The sequence below is a fragment of the Emydura macquarii genome, unplaced genomic scaffold (genome assembly GCF_026122565.2).
Source record: "Emydura macquarii macquarii isolate MOO-44397 ecotype Brisbane River unplaced genomic scaffold, CSIRO-AGI_Emac_v2 contig_2207, whole genome shotgun sequence".
NCBI classification, from domain to species: domain Eukaryota; kingdom Metazoa; phylum Chordata; order Testudines; family Chelidae; genus Emydura; species Emydura macquarii.
This window is the reverse complement of record NW_027132344.1, coordinates 42737-58552: the sequence shown is the minus strand read 5'-3', so window position 1 is coordinate 58552 and position 15816 is coordinate 42737. Positions and strand designations below refer to the sequence as shown.

Here is a 15816-nt window from a genome sequence, read left to right as displayed (position 1 = left end):
GCCCTTTTATGTTTAGAGCCTCTTGAAACTGACTGTGTCTAAGATTAGTTTTTCCTTTCACATAAGGCACATACAGTGGAACAATGGCCTTAATACTAAAGCATCTGATGGGCCGAAAGGAGACATTCATAGGTCAGCATTCTCCCTTCCTACCTGGATATTTTAATTACGTTCTTTCTCTTTTAGTGTCCACTTCTTACATAGCCAAATTAGTACTATAAGCTTTTTGAAGGTGTCGTTTGTAAAATGAATATAAATATGGACTATTTATCTGTTTTCTCCCCTTTCCATTGCCAAGCAAAATTGCATTGAAAAGGACCAGTTATCTGCCAGTTGATCAATCATTGTCATGAAAACGCCTGTTAGTGCTTAGAAGAAGGCTTGAACAAAGATGTGTGGAATTTTGTGCACAATGTTTTCTACAACTTCAAAAATAATTCCAAAATGGTCCAGTTGAAGGCATTTGTCCATTTTAAAAATGTAATTAAAAATTAAAACTAATTTTGGACTTTAAATTAAGACCATGTTATGTAATTGAAAAAACTATTCCATATACAGAGTGAATCTTGTGCTTTTTTTCTTCAAGGACTTTTCATGTATGAAAGCGACATTTACACAATAGTTTTGAAACATGAGTTGTCTGGTCAATATGGTGTGATCTGAAGACTTTCTGATAACCAGTCCTCCAGTTCACTGATTCAGGGCTCAATCAGTAGGAACCAAAAACCCACTTGACAGCTTTTGGCCTAAACAGAGTTCTTGAATGGACTTGTTCATTGCAAAGACTTGTTTATTGCAAAAACACCACCTTAGCATTCCTTTTTGTCTGTCATTGGGCCAGGAAACAGGGCATTTGCACCTGGTAGCAGATTCTTGATGTCTTGCAGGAATGGGCCCTAATCAAAGAACTGTAGCTAACCATGCCATTTCTCTTAATTTTACATTTAGGGTAGTAGCAGAAAAGGTGAAGGAAGTACTGTATACACGACCTAGGAAGTACATCCATTGTTCCAGCCAAGAGCCCACAGAACCTGGTTACATCAATATTCTAGAACTGGCAGAATCTGTGTGTCGCTATGACTTGGATGACATGGATATCTTTTGGCTTCAAGAACTAAATGAGGAGCTTACAGAAATGGGTAATTTTTAAAATACAATTTTTTACTAATAATTGAGTTGGTTTAGTACGTGATCTTGGGTGTTTGTAGAGATGAATTTGGAAGAAAATTATTAGGAAAAGAACATTAGAATGTTGATGCTCCATTATGAAACTGTTCAGCAGTCATTTGCTACATTAGCTTAAGTTGAAAGCTTTACAGATTGTGGCTAAGAATTTTTTTTCTTCATATCCTTCATGATTATGTACAGCTTTTGCAGACTCAAAACAAATGTCAAGTGGGGTAGAACCAGTTTTTTGAAGGCTCTAAAACTTGAAATCACCTTAGTGTGTAAGAAAAAAGCCTGTATTTTCATTCCTTGTAAACATGTGCAGTATTGCTACAAATTGTAGACTTATAGTTTGACTTTGAGCATGACAGTTTCTGCCTCCTGGAACTTGCATTCTAAATACACAATGCTCAGAGTAATGTGATGGTTTGATCTCAGTGTGGCAGATCTGTTTTAAACTGGCTTCTTTTCCGGTGGACGGACGGACACACACACACACACACACACACACGCACACACCGACCATGTTCATTTGCCATTTTATTAAAAATGAATTTTTCACTGCCATCATATAATAATAAACTAGATCTGTTGGTTTTGGAATATTTGTGGGATTTTATAGCAAGATACAAACTTTCTTTGATGGTCCTTTTTCTCCCAAGAGTAATTTTCTTTTTGAAAAGCACATTGTACCCAATGGCATTATTGCTGTTTCTTTTCTGCCTGGTGCTCTATTTCCTGAAGTTTTGGTCTTAAAGAAAAGTTACTGTAGTTTAGCTTTTTACTCCAAGTTTCGATAGTTTGTTCTATTATAGTTTGGAAGTTAGCCAGTGAAATTTATTAAACCAAATGTAATTAGTGGAGAATAAACGTTTTGTAATGGAACATTTTTATATCAGGATTTACATAAAGATGAAAAAGTGGGCTCTGTTTCCTTCATTAGTTGCTAGAAGTGTTTCTCTTTTGTGTATTTCTGTGTCCTGTCTTCACTCCTAGATTGTATGCCTTCTAATCCCTTTCCCTCTTGCAGGATGTGGGCCCCTTGATGAGAACACAATGGAGAAGACAGTAGAAGTCCTGGAACGGCAATGTCATGAGAATATGAACCATGCTATTGAGACTGAAGAAGGACTGGGCATAGAATATGATGAAAATGTGATCTGTGATGTTTGCCGATCTCCTGACAGTGAAGATGGGAATGATATGGTGTTTTGTGACAAGTGTAATGTTTGTGTTCATCAGGTTTGTGTTAGAAGAGATGTTGAAATTTTTTGTTTATTTTAGTGGGTATGTAATTTGAACTAGCTTTAAGAGCAATTTGAAGGGCTTTTAAGATCTTCTAAACATGGAAACAGCTACTGCTCAAAGGTGGACTTCTGTACTCCTACAAATAGACTTGATTATGCTGTCTAGCACAGTGAATATTGGAGTGCTGTGGTCTGAGGACAGCAGGAACACAGGTCTAATCCCAGCTCTGGAAAGCACTTCTGTGGTCCAGCACAAATTCTTTCTCCATCTTTAAAACATGATACTTACCAGCTTCGTAGGGATGTTGTAAGGCTTAATTAGTGTTTTACAGTGCTTTGAATGTAGAAAGATGCTAAGAACTATAGACACTTCATTAGGGAAACTGACTGGGGTTTTCCATTCTTGTTTGGACTAGTTATTTTTCAGCAGTGTTAGCAAGTTTGTTGCAGGTGCCTATCAGCCAGTGATATTCCTCGTTATTTATGGCGTTGCGTACATTACATTGATTTTGAAGCTGGATGAATTCAGTGGGGCACCACATGAGTATAGAAATCCTTACTCATGGAACAGACTGCAGTGTTCTGATTTTCTATGGAGACCATCTTTGGAAAAGATGATGCTGTAAACTTTGAAATTAGACTAAGACTTTTTTCTTATTTTGTGACAATTATAACTGAACACTCAGTGAACATAACTCACATAGGCCTCTTAAAATCATTCTTTGTTGTGCTGCACCCTAGTGTTAGCGGGATCAGCATAGTAACAATTATTAATTTAATGTGTTCTGATAAGAGAATGCATTGACTTTTAGTCACCACATTTACAGAATCAAATGGTTTAACATTGCATCTTTTGTAGCCTTTCTCTATTTAACCCCAGAAAATGTGACACAGATAGTTTCTCTAATTTTGTTTTTAACAAAAAAAAACCCTTAAGCCTCTTTTTAAAATGTCATTTGTTTTTACTGCAGGTCTACACTGCAAATGTACATTGATATAACTGCATCACTCAGGGTGTGAAAAATCCACACCCCTGCGCAACCTAGTTATACCAACCTAACCCCCAGTGTAGACAACACTATGTCGACAGGAGAGTTTCTCCCGCCAACATAGCTACTGCCTCTTGGGGCGGTGGCTTCACTACACTCATGGGAGATGCTCTCCCATCGTCGTAGTAGCGTCTTCACTAAAGCACTGCAGCTGCACCCCTGCAGCTTTTTAAGAATTGACCTACACTTAGTCTAGGCTTCATAGACTAGGATATTAAGCCATTAACTAGAAAACACTGAATCAAAGGAATTTGAAATTGGATTTACGCTACTAAAACTGCTATAAACTGAATAGTAGTAGAAGTAAAAATCTGTGTGATCTTAAAATATCACATAAATGAAAAGGTGACTTGCTAAATCATTACTTAGGCAAGAGCTCCCTCTATTGGGGTATTTTAAAAGTAATATTACATTTTTATTCTTGATCCTCTCTTTAAAAAAAAATGGTTTACAGTATTTAGAGATTAATTTGACTTTATTTGGTGTGTCTTATAAGTATTCTGACAGACTCAGGAAAACAATTTATTCTTCCTCATTTTGCTCCTCTTTGTATTCTTATGCTTCGATACTGAGGTCTTGTAGGCAAAAAGCCAGCATAAGAATATGCATTTTTTGCAGTGCAATAAGGCTAGGCTTTCTTGTAAGGGAATGTTTTAAAAATCTGGATTTTATTTAAAGGAAAAACACCTACTAGAACTTTTTTTAATACACCAGATTGGGAAATTCACTTTCCATAGCCCTGTATCTCTGTACCCTTGGAGGTTCTATTTTGTTACTGTATGTTATCTCTAATGCCTAAGTATTTGTGTACTTTGCTGAGATGAGATGAGTTGCTGTGGGAATTTTGAATTCCCAGATGTTTCTGTGATTATAATGTGAGATTTCAACATGGGTGGGTCATATAGACTGCACATTCAAATGTGAAACACCAGCTCTGTGAAGTATGTTGAGTGCTTTGAGGTACTAGAATTCTTAGGTTTGGTTGGCATTAGGGAAACTTAGATTAAAAAGAAAAAAAAAAACCACATCAGTAGTGTTGTGGGCCCTTGTATACACAGGTTGTTGGCTCTGAGTCCTGCTCAGAGTATCTCTAATAAATTTGAGTTGAAAACCATGGCTGCAGCTAGTAGGCCATTTACAAGTAGGGCTTTCAGTATTGCTAACACTGAAGCAGGAATGGTAGGAAGCTTCTGACAAACATAAACAGGACCTTAGTTGGAGAAGTCGCATGGAATCAACCTTTGTAGAAACTAGTAGTTTGAGACTTACAGCACATGTGTATTAAAAATGAGTATCAGAATATCTATGTATATCTGGATAACTGCACTTGCTCATTCCTTAAATAATAATTTGAACAAGAAAAATAGCATCCTGTTTTACAATTTTGCTTTATTTCTTAACCAATTTCTCAAACTTTGAAAAGTACACATTCTTCAGAGTTGAACATGGGAAATGGTGGGCATGGAGAAGAGTGTACCTCACAATTCTAGGATGTCTCCACAATTTTTGCTGCACTCTGCAATACGTTTTTTTTAAATAAAAGCTTAGAATTTTTATAAGGTATTTCAGCTAGCAGGATACAGTCAACACCGTTGTAAAAAGATATGCACTGCTGTGATAATCCAACCTGACAGAAAACAGTATCCAGCCAAACAGCTGTAGTAGAAAAGGTGTGGAGTATGGGGGGCCTTCAATGACCTTCAAAACAGATACCTGGAACCATTTTAAATATTGTTAATCACAGGAAATTGCTATATTTTACATGTAATTTCTTTTTTAAAAATTAATGTTGATTAAATTTCTAGAGCTACCATTGTAGAAAGTCCAATGCAAAAATTAAGAATCCTTCAGTGCCATGTTTACATGTTGTGTGTGTTTTATTTAACATAAATACTAAAGTGCACATTTTACAAAGGAACAGAAAAGTTTGTTGTAGGAACCATAACTTTTGTGTCCCCGGACTTTGTTTTAACTGTAATTGTATCTTTTAATGGAGAGATTATCAAAGATACAAAAGACACTTAGTGCCCACCTTTCATTGGCTTTCAATGGTAGTTGGGTGCCCAACTGCTCTCTTTGCCTTTGAAAGCCACCCACCCCATTAAAATTAACATTTAATTTGTGTAAAATGTTTCCATCCTTGAAACACTGCATTCTGGTCCCTGTGTGTTTGATAAGGAGGGACTGATTACATCCAAGTGAAAGTGTTATGTTTGGGTAAGATTTGTAGAGTGTGGTGTTTTTTTTTGTTTTTGTTTTTTGTTTTTTTTTTAAACATGATTGTCATTGATATAGGCCTCTGATATTGTCTCACCTATACACTGATGCAGAGCGAATTTTCCTTTTGTCCCAAGGCATGTTATGGAATCTTAAAGGTTCCTGAAGGCAGCTGGTTGTGTCGCACTTGTGTTCTGGGAATACATCCTCAGTGTCTCTTGTGTCCAAAGAGAGGAGGTGCCATGAAAGCTACTAGGACAGGGACAAAGTGGGCACATGTGAGCTGTGCCCTCTGGATTCCAGAGGTAAAACTGATTTGTTCTTTTTTTTTTTTTTTTACACATTTTCTTCTTCCTCATTATCTTTACCGTTCCTTTGCCCCATCTTAACATTCAATTAAGATGATGATAACTTAATACCAGATGTTGTTCTGATGAAGTTTGTATGATTTATAAAAATTGGACAGTCCAACTCTATGTACAGCTAAGAATAGCATCATGTCAGTGATTGATTGTCCATTCCTTTTATTGTAGTAAGCACTTTTTAGCCATGTTGCAAGCATCTGACTGACTTACATGGAAGCATTACTGATGCAAGCCATTAGTTTATCAGGTGCCACTACAATTTATGGACAGTTACTTACTTAGTTTTCCTTCCCTTTTACTTACATACTTGACTTATTTTCTGATAAGATAGCTTATGCATCTTCAGTGTAATGTGTAGCTGCAGAGCAACTGTTTTCATTTTGAATTCCTCTGCTGTCTATGTAATATCTTTAACAGTTGCTGTGTACTTTAACTAGTTTCACAAAATTGTATAACAACATGGTGATGGTTCTGAAGTGAGAATCATTGAAATGAATGCAATATGTGCAAAGTGTGTTTTCGGAGTGCTGGACAGTAGTTTTAAATTTCCTTTTAATACCAAAATTCTCAGAAAATTACATTATCTTGGTTAAAAAGAATTTAATCACTGCTAAAGTAGCCTTATAAATTCAGAATTAGAGTGTAAGAATGTTTTATCTTTCAAAGTATCCTAAATCTCCTAATGAAAGAGAAAATTAGAACATTTATAAAATGGGCTGTGCAGTCAGAAATCTATGTAAGGAGATGGATTATAAATAAAGAATTTCAGTAGTGTGCAGGAATATAGATCTACATAATTCTAATGAGAATGGAGCAACCAATTTTGCCAGTTTTCCAGATGCAATAGCAGTGTAGTTTGATTTTACTTGCAAATATGAACTGAGGTTCCCTCAGTGCGACATTTTTTTTCTTATTGTACCAGAAAGGTTTTTTGTGTTTGTTTTTTATTTATTTATTTTTTTTAATTTATCCTGATAAATGCTTCACACACTTTTTTTTGTTTTCAGGTTAGCATTGCTTGCCCAGAAAGGATGGAGCCAATCACAAAAGTGTCTCACATTCCACCAAGTCGATGGGCTTTAGTCTGTAGCTTATGCAAACTTAAAACTGGTGCTTGTATTCAGGTATGTACCAGCTCTGCAATGACTTCTGTCTTGAGCATGAAGAACAGAACTTGGATTTAAATTTTCATATTCATATTCAGAATGCTCCTAGCTATAGCTCATTAAACAGTCTTGGACATTAGGAAACTTTTGAGCTAGAGAAGAGATTTTCCAAGTGTGGGTTGGGGGGAGGGTCAGTGCTCACTGTATGCAGCCTTCCACTCTCTGGCTGACCCCAGCTCTTCAACGCGGCCCTGTGCAATTCCTTTGCGTGGCGAGGAGTGAAAAGGGACCCCGATCCTTGGTACCAGGCACACCCTCCTGCCCGGTCTCTTAAGAGGAGGTATGTGCATGGACATGAATCACTGAAGTGGGCTGGGTCAAGACAAAGAATTGCCTTAAACTAAAGCTGTGGGATGTTTAACTACCAAGTGGACAATTGCCAGAGATGGACAGAAATGTGTTCAATTTAACGTCTTACTCACAGAAGAAAACAAGTTCTAAACTTACACATTCCTTTGAAACATGATGTAAATATAGGTGTGAAATCAGAGGTAGAAAATATTGGAACTATTAGCCAGATAATCCAATTTCTCTCAGATTTGGTTTTGTCATCTACTCAGATGTAAAATATATTAAATATTGGTAAGTTTGGATTGCCCTATTTAAGATTAAATTGCTATTTCTATTATAACACTTTTTTATGGGGTTTTAACAGGGACTTAACATTCAGTTTCTCAGTTCAGGAGTACTTAAGGCTCATTCAGTTTTTAAGTATAACATTGAAAAGTGGGTTTTATATAAATTAAGCATTCCTTGATCCTTTTTCTCCTTTCGTTGCTACTCTTGGCTGACTCTAGTGTTTCACTCATAGTGCTCTGTGAAAAGCTGCATCACTGCCTTTCATGTTACCTGTGCCTTTGAGCATAGCCTAGAGATGAAGGCCATTTTGGATGATGGGGATGAGGTCAAGTTCAAGTCGTACTGCCTAAAGCATAGCAAAAACAAGCAGAATTTGGTGCCTGACGTTGATGAGAACCCCAGGAGTATGGCAGACCAGAAGCAAACGGAGAGTGAGAAAACTAGTTTGCGTGCCCAGAAACTGAGAGAGCTGGAGGAGGAGTTCTACTCGTTAGTTAAAGTGGAAGATGTTGCAGCAGAACTGAGCCTTCCTAAAGTTGCTGTGGACTTCATTTATAATTACTGGAAACTAAAGCGGAAAAGTAACCTTAACAAACCATTGTTTCCTCCCAAGGAGGATGAAGAAAATGGCTTGGTGCAGCCGAAAGAAGATAGCATTCATACCCGCATGAGGATGTTCATGCACTTGAGGCAGGATCTAGAGAGGGTAAGAGTTTGGATGGTAAAGGTTTTTTGGCTACATGTCTATAGGTGAGCTAGGTTTTTGCCTTAAATGCTGTGCTTAAAATTTAATTTTTTTTCAGCTTTACACTTCTGATTTCATAATGTTATGTTCCACTCTTCCAGAAAATTCCCTTAACATCAAAGTCAGAGACCTAATGTGTAAAACTTCCATGGAAACAAATTGTGGTGTTCAATTTCAGCAAAACTTTGCAATTCTTTTCTACAGGAAAACTACTCAAACTTATTTTTTTTTTTATTATGTTGACATTTTGAAATGTCTGAAATGAGAACATGAAATTTTCTGAGTTTATTGACAATTTTTGTAGAATACTTCAACTTTTTGTCTCATTTTGGGACTAAAACAAATGTTGGAATTTCTGATAGGACAAATTCTGATTTTTGAACAGGTCTAATTGTGTGCCATGGGGAACACTCAGCAAATATTATTCAACAGAACATATGCTGTCTATTCCACAGACTTTTTGACTTTTTATCAAGAAATTTAGCACCTGATACTGCTACTGGTATATTGGTAGGAAATATTGCTATTAACTTAAATGAGTTATGAAAGCAGAGGCCTATACCCCTGTAATAGTTTTTTTTAAAAAAAGCTATTAAAGTGATCATCCAAAAGGACTGATTCTGAAAAGCTTTCAAAAGTAGCAAAATTGTGTGGGAATTGAGAGCATCATTTTCAAGCTGACCTTATATGTCACTTTGTCAAATTTCAGCAATATGACCTAAGTGACCTAATAGCTAGACTGACTGGGGGACCATCCTTAACTTGAATCTCATTTTAAGACTCGTGAAGTCCCCAGATCGGTATGGTTACCTAGAACGGTAAGTGTGCTGTTTTTAAAAAAAAAAACAAAAAAAAAATCAACTTTTTTTTGGGCCAAATGTGGCACTTTGACATTTCAGCAGCTTTGGAAAAACACAATATGGCTGTATAAAAAAGTACTTATCAGCCTTTCTGCAGGGTAGTCCCACACAAGTACAGTACCAGAATAGCAATTGGTGATCTGAATGGGCTGTGCACTGTGGAATTTCAGAACAAAAAATGAGTTCTAAAATCTGCTTGATGATTCTTCTTTTAATCTGGTTATTTATTCACTTCCTGTTTATATAGACGGGAGTTTGACCAACCGATTTACAGACCACTTTTAGCAACTTTAATGATTTTTAAAAATAAACAAAAAACATACAATTGAAAGTACATGGTTTATAGTTGCATATGATCCTATTAAATTCACCATGGAGCTGTTTTATTATAGGGCTATGAGTGTGACGATGCTTTGTTCGAGAATTCTAATGTTAATGTAATATTCTTGACCACTTAACACACTTTTTTTTTTTTAAAGAGACCATTTAAAATCTCTTGTCCTTATCTGTAGGTAAGGAATCTCTGCTACATGGTGAGCAGAAGAGAGAAGCTAAAACTGTCCCACAGTAAAGTACATGAACAAGTCTTCAATTTGCAAGTCCAGCTCATTAATCAGGAAATTGCTGCAGGTAATCTAGCAGATATAATTACTGTTATTTTATATGTATAAAGATCCTGGACTCTGGGTATGTCTGGCCCATGTCACTGTTAGCATTTTAAACAGTGTAAACCTGTTTTAATGAGTTCTTGTGAATAGGCTTTTACCTTGCCCACTTTCCTAATTAGCAGCACATGCACAGCATTTTCATCTTCTCCAGAGTCATACTTTGGTATTCCATCCTATCCTAGATATTTATGGGGTGCAATATACAGATGAGATATCCATCACTGTAGCATCTAGGCACCAAAGCTGTATTACTGGTATCAGCATCAGGTAGGTTGTGGGATTTTCTCTTTGGATCACTGCTCTATATTCCCATTTTCCCCACAGTGGCTACATATTGCACACTTCTATTTGTCTCTCCCCAGTAAAAATAAAGTTGCTAACTTACTGTTGGTAATCATTTCCTTCAGACAGAGAAGGGGAGAATGATTGACAGAAAGTCACACTATTCTCATGTCTCCTTTCATATGCTATGAATGTTGCAAACAAGTTTCTCCATTTGAGCTGTCTGTTATTTCTATCCACCCCATAAAATGTTTTACTAAGTTAAAAATGGATAATAGCTGCCTTGGAACGCTAATGTTCTAAAAACAACTTTGTGTCTTATTTTTCTTGTAAATGTCATGAAACAATAAATGAAACCTCTGGAATGAGGAAGAGTATGTACTCTGGTGTGATTAGTTTTAACTAAATATGGGGACTGTGTATCTATATAATACAGTCTGTAATATGTTTGTTGGGTGAAACGTGTTTTTAAAGAATGCATAGCTTTAAACTATAAATTTGAAGAAAAAATAGTTCTTATAGTAAATTCTGTTTAATGGGGGCTTTGAAACAATTTAATTTTTAGTTCATGCCTTCTCCTTAATATCCTAAAAGAATCTCATAGTAATTGTTAGACTAACTGAAAATTCCCCTTAATGCGTGCATGCTTTTTATAGGCAGAAAAATAGTTAACTATGCTTAATGAAAATATTACCACCTTTTAAATACATCCTTTCTGTTTTCTCTCTCAGGTCATTCTCTGACAAGTGCACTAGAGAACACACTGTTCAACCCTCCTCCCAGAATCACCTTGAAATTAAAAATGCCCAAGTCAGCGCTGGGTGACTGCAAAAATAACTCGCTGAAACCTGGCAACAGACCCCTTTCTCCTGACAACACCATGATTTACAACAAAAGGAGTATGCAGATGTCAAAAGAGTCATTTGAAATAAAAACAAAATCATACTCGAGGTATCAGTATGATAACCGAAGTAATGGGTTATTGTTAGGGATTGGCAAGACTAGGAATGAAACAAAAGATTCTGGACCTGCACAGTCACCAGAGTTTCATCGTGGGCAGACATCTGGTAAACCATTAGCACTTCAAGCTGCATTACATGGACAGTCTTCCATTGGGAATGGAAAAATGCAGCAAGAGAACTCAAGACTAGCCAAATCCAATGGTTTAATGGGCAAGGCTGGAGATGTAACTCAGAGAGACCGGTCGAGCCAGACACCATATGAACAAGAATCTGTGCTCACTGCTCATTTGGCTAGTCAAAGCAGTTTTAGAAAATCTACAATAGAACATTTTAGCAGGTCCTTTAAAGAGGCTACCAACAGTTTGGTGAGGACCACAGAAGATCTGAGGTGCTGTGAAAAGCCAGCAAGGAGGTTTTCAGCAAAAGAACGTTTGTGGAGCAAGCAGACTCTTGAATACCAGACAGGAGGAGCTCCATACCAGGACAATGATGGGTATTGCCCTGATTTGGAGCTAAGTGACTCTGAAGCTGAAAGTGATGAGAATAAAGAACAAGTCCGATTAAGGAGAAGCAGCTCAGAGAGGGAAAGCCAGAGTAAGGACTTTGGTAGAGATTGTCACAATAGAAACAAAAAAAATATAATTTCTCACAGTTCAGTACAAAGGTGATTATAAACCCCTGAGGGGTAACTCAACCTTTGTATAATCCAGTGTATTGGTGCAAACCTAGGCATCAGAGGGTTTCAGAATACAATATAGGACCTACGTTAGGAGGAAATGCAGTGAAAAAGAAGAAATCAGTAGTGAATTGGCTTGCGATTTTAAAGGGATAGTCGAGGTTGTTTAGAAATCAATGTGCTTTATTAAAGGTTAACATCTGGGAGAATATGAAGCAGTTAACCTTTTGCGTAACTCCAGGAGCTGCTTCCTTTTTACCTGCTTTTGTCTAAGGCATTGTTAAAAATGTCAGCTTTGTGCTGCTGGACAGGTATTAAAGGAGTCCTTGCAATGCTCAGTAACATGCTGTAAAAGACTAATGCAGATACTGAAATTGCATTCCTATTGCACCTGCAATATGACCCTGATCAGCAAAAACTTAAGCGTGCGCTTAAAACTTTAAGCACATGAATAATTTCATTGACTCCAGCGGGAGTACTTGCATATTTTAGATTTAAAGCACATGCTTAAGTGCTCTGTTGAATTGTGGTCTAAGTGACTACTAAATGGAGATCCTGTTCTGCAGAAAGGTTAGAACTCCAGTGATACTTGTAAACCCTCTCTCCAGGGTAGAAACAAGCATCACAAATGCTGCCAAACTCACTGACCTTACCTCTAGATGTGCCCCCATGCTATTGCTCTGGCTAAAGGTTGTGTTTCTCTTGACAGTAATTCACTTTATTTTGTAAATATTCAACTTCTGGTACTTCAGTTTTTTAATCTTTGTACATAGTTGCTTGTTGTGGGATGCACTTGTAAATATTTTACCCAGCTAACAAGTACAGATGGCTAATTTTGTGGATAGTGTTTACAAAAGTAGATATACTACTTCAAAGAAAAATGCTATTTGACACTTAAATTTTAGGCAATCACCGATGATGCCAGGTTCCTCTTGAAACTGGAGAGTTTGTATCTGGAGGCATTTACACCTGGTATGTTAAAAATAAGCTTGACCTAGAAATCATTTTCTGACCTTTTTTATATAGGCCAAAATTTCCAAACCTAGGTGACTAAATAGGAATTCACAAGCTTAACTTTAGGAACATAGGTTTGAAAATAATTAGCCAGTCGTCATTTGAAGCACGTTTCTATTGCTAGGTAAAGTTGGAAGCATATGTAAGACATATGACTACAGTAAATTGCATAGCCACCTCTAATTAGTTGCTATTTCCCAAACTAAAAATGCTTTGCACAAGTTTTAAAAGTTGCAAATGCTAATGTGCTAACATTCAACCAACCTCAGAAAAAGGTCCCATTTTATTCTTTCCTGCATGTAATTTGTTTTGTTTGAATAAAAACAAACTTCTCATTTTCATAAGTTTTTCTGTTAATTAAGAGAGTAATTGTATTGTGTGCCTGATGAAATGACATTTCAGTCATAAATGGGCAAAGCCTGCTGTCCCATAGCAAGGGCTGAAATGGAGCATAAATATTGGAGAGGGCCTTGCATTGTAACCTCCTTTGCTTCGGGTGAATTTCATGCAAAAGAAAAATGTTTTAACTCCCAGTATAAAGATGTTTAGCAGAACACAAATGACAGCTTGATTTTCTTCAAAGCCTTAACTTATGTTGTTGTTCTTAGTTTGGGAAAGTACAACAAAATACTTTAGATGATTAAACTTTGAAATGTTCCTCACAACAGTTACTGATCAGGGGCTAGAGAACATTTCAGTAGTGAAATAAAAAACAAACTTTGCAGTTCTTTGCTTCATGAATCCTTAATTGTTTTCTTTCACTTCTTGATTTTCTGTATATTTGTGTAATTGTCTTTCTAGAGATGTATTTTCAAAATTTTCTTTTGGTGTAAATATGCAGTAGCGTTTTTAGGTTTCTATACATTTTATTTTAATGGAAAATACTTTTTGTTCCTAAGCCAGGGGTCATTCAGAATGAGTAAACAAATATCCACTCGTTACTTGAGCTCTGATTCTTAGTTCTCCTTCACTATTTATTATTAATAGTTTTTCTGGCCGCAAAACTGTGGCGCTTATCTTGGGAACATTTATCTTGGAAGCTAGCAGAGCAGTCATGTTGCATGCCCAGCAGCATATGAAAAAGATGAGGGGAGGGAAATGGTGCTTCAGCAAAAATTCAAGTTTTTGCTGTTTTGGGGATGTAACTCTATTTCCAGTCTGGGCAGTTAGTTTTACTAATTTTTTACATGATTTTAATAGATAAATGAAGGAGCCCTTGGTTATGTAGTTCTTAAATATAGTTCCCAAAGTGTACTTGCTAGTTTTTATTGTGTGTTCGGTGGCTAACTGTTTGAAGTATTACCTCTTAACCTTATTTGTTAATTTTTTTTGTCTTTTGCATTTTGTTTTATATATATACATACGTACACACACACGTACACACACACAATTTTCCAAGATGAACTCAGTCTTTTTCAGATATCCCCTTTTTACAAGTACTTTTTCATTAAATTATGAAACTGCTAACAGTATTTTCATTTGTTGTGATTTATTCAGTGCTTTATCCTTTGTGTGGCAGATTGCTAAACCAGTCAATTTAACAAAAGTGATTCCATTCCTGTCATGTGTGAATTAGTATTTTTGCAGGCTTGCAAGTATTTTAGTAAGTTGGAGCTTCAGCAACACTGTTTCCTTCACAACCTCCTGAAAGAGAAACACCAAAGATGGTGATTGGACAGGATACTTTGGATACTGACCTCATCCAGGTCTATGTGGTGAACAGTTAATTTTTATTTGTTACCAGCCATCAAAGTAAACGTACCGGCAATTTACCACACAAGCCTTACTTAACACCTGTGTTCCTCCCTCACTGTGGAAAGTGACATGCATTTTTACATGGTTAGGTACAACTAAATATGGGGAAAAAAATAAATGGACCATGTACACCTGTTCTCACACACAGGTGGTGCTGTGGTATGGTATAAAGGGGGTGGATGGTTGTCAAGGATTAATGGTGCGAAGCCACATCTGTGTGGTGGTTTTTTTTTTTTCCCCCTGGTGTGCAGTACCACCTGTTGCCATTGCCTGGAGCTACAATACACCTAGCTACTGTTTTGAGCCACTTCTGGCTCTGCAGAAAATGTATTTCATGCAGCAAAGGCTTAGAACAGGAAGAGTTTCTGTGGAGCTAGCCCCTCAAAGGAAAAGAATAGGGCTGTCTGCTTGTCTGTCTCAGAACTACCCAGAGTAGTGGGTTTAGCTTCCACTTTAAATAAATAAATATCCAGTTGTCCATTCCTTCTTTCTCAAGGGTGGAATAGATTTTTCATTTGTTCTCTGAGCTGGAAGAACAAATGTACCCAAATATTCCAACATCTCCTTTCCACACCCCACAGTCACAATTCAAGTTCCCCAGCTGAGATTTTTCCAATCGCAGTTTTCCAATGTTTTAGCACCAGCATACATAGCTTCACTGTCCTTGCATTTGGAAGCAGATGGCAGTAGCTTTCAACATTTGAATTGAATTGCTCCCCTCCCACAGACGAGCTGTTTTTTATCTGGCCCCTCGGTGGTCCTGACTGGTGCCAGATACTGCTTTCTTCAGAGGCCACATGAGGCTTGTTGAAGATTAAACCAGTACACTTTAGCCCCTGTCTTTTCTAGACATTTGGTGGTTAAGGCAACTTAGCTGATTTCTAGGTATCTCTGGTTGTTTGATTCCCAAAAGAGAGCCAGAAAGATATTCAAACACAAAAATGCTGCAGCATGGACAAAGAGGAAGGAAAGGGAAAATCCCCAAACAAGTCAAGACTCTTTCCTACTCCATTTGTATCACATTCACTGATTTAATCATAGCACATATGACATAAGTTTTTTGA

At 36.9% G+C, this 15816-nt stretch overlaps 1 protein-coding gene across 6 annotated transcripts in view; it reads left to right on the top strand.

Annotated features, from left to right (window-relative positions):
* The window catches only part of JADE3 (jade family PHD finger 3), an 81285-nt gene extending 66822 nt beyond the window's left edge, over positions 1–14463 (top strand). For 4 of the 6 annotated variants that reach the window (XM_067559953.1, XM_067559955.1, XM_067559952.1 and 1 more), the window contains 7 exons: positions 949–1139; positions 2198–2409; positions 5818–5985; positions 7053–7169; positions 8023–8496; positions 9908–10025; positions 11077–14463. In XM_067559953.1, the coding sequence (XP_067416054.1) occupies positions 949–1139; positions 2198–2409; positions 5818–5985; positions 7053–7169; positions 8023–8496; positions 9908–10025; positions 11077–11975 (2179 nt within the window). In that variant the 3' untranslated portion in view covers positions 11976–14463. Of the gene's footprint in view, positions 1–948; positions 1140–2197; positions 2410–5817; positions 5986–7052; positions 7170–8022; positions 8497–9244; positions 9354–9907; positions 10026–11076 lie in introns of those variants that run through there. The other 2 variants (XR_010922016.1, XM_067559956.1) reach the window with 2 other exon arrangements.
* Positions 14464–15816: the final 1353 nt, after the last annotated feature.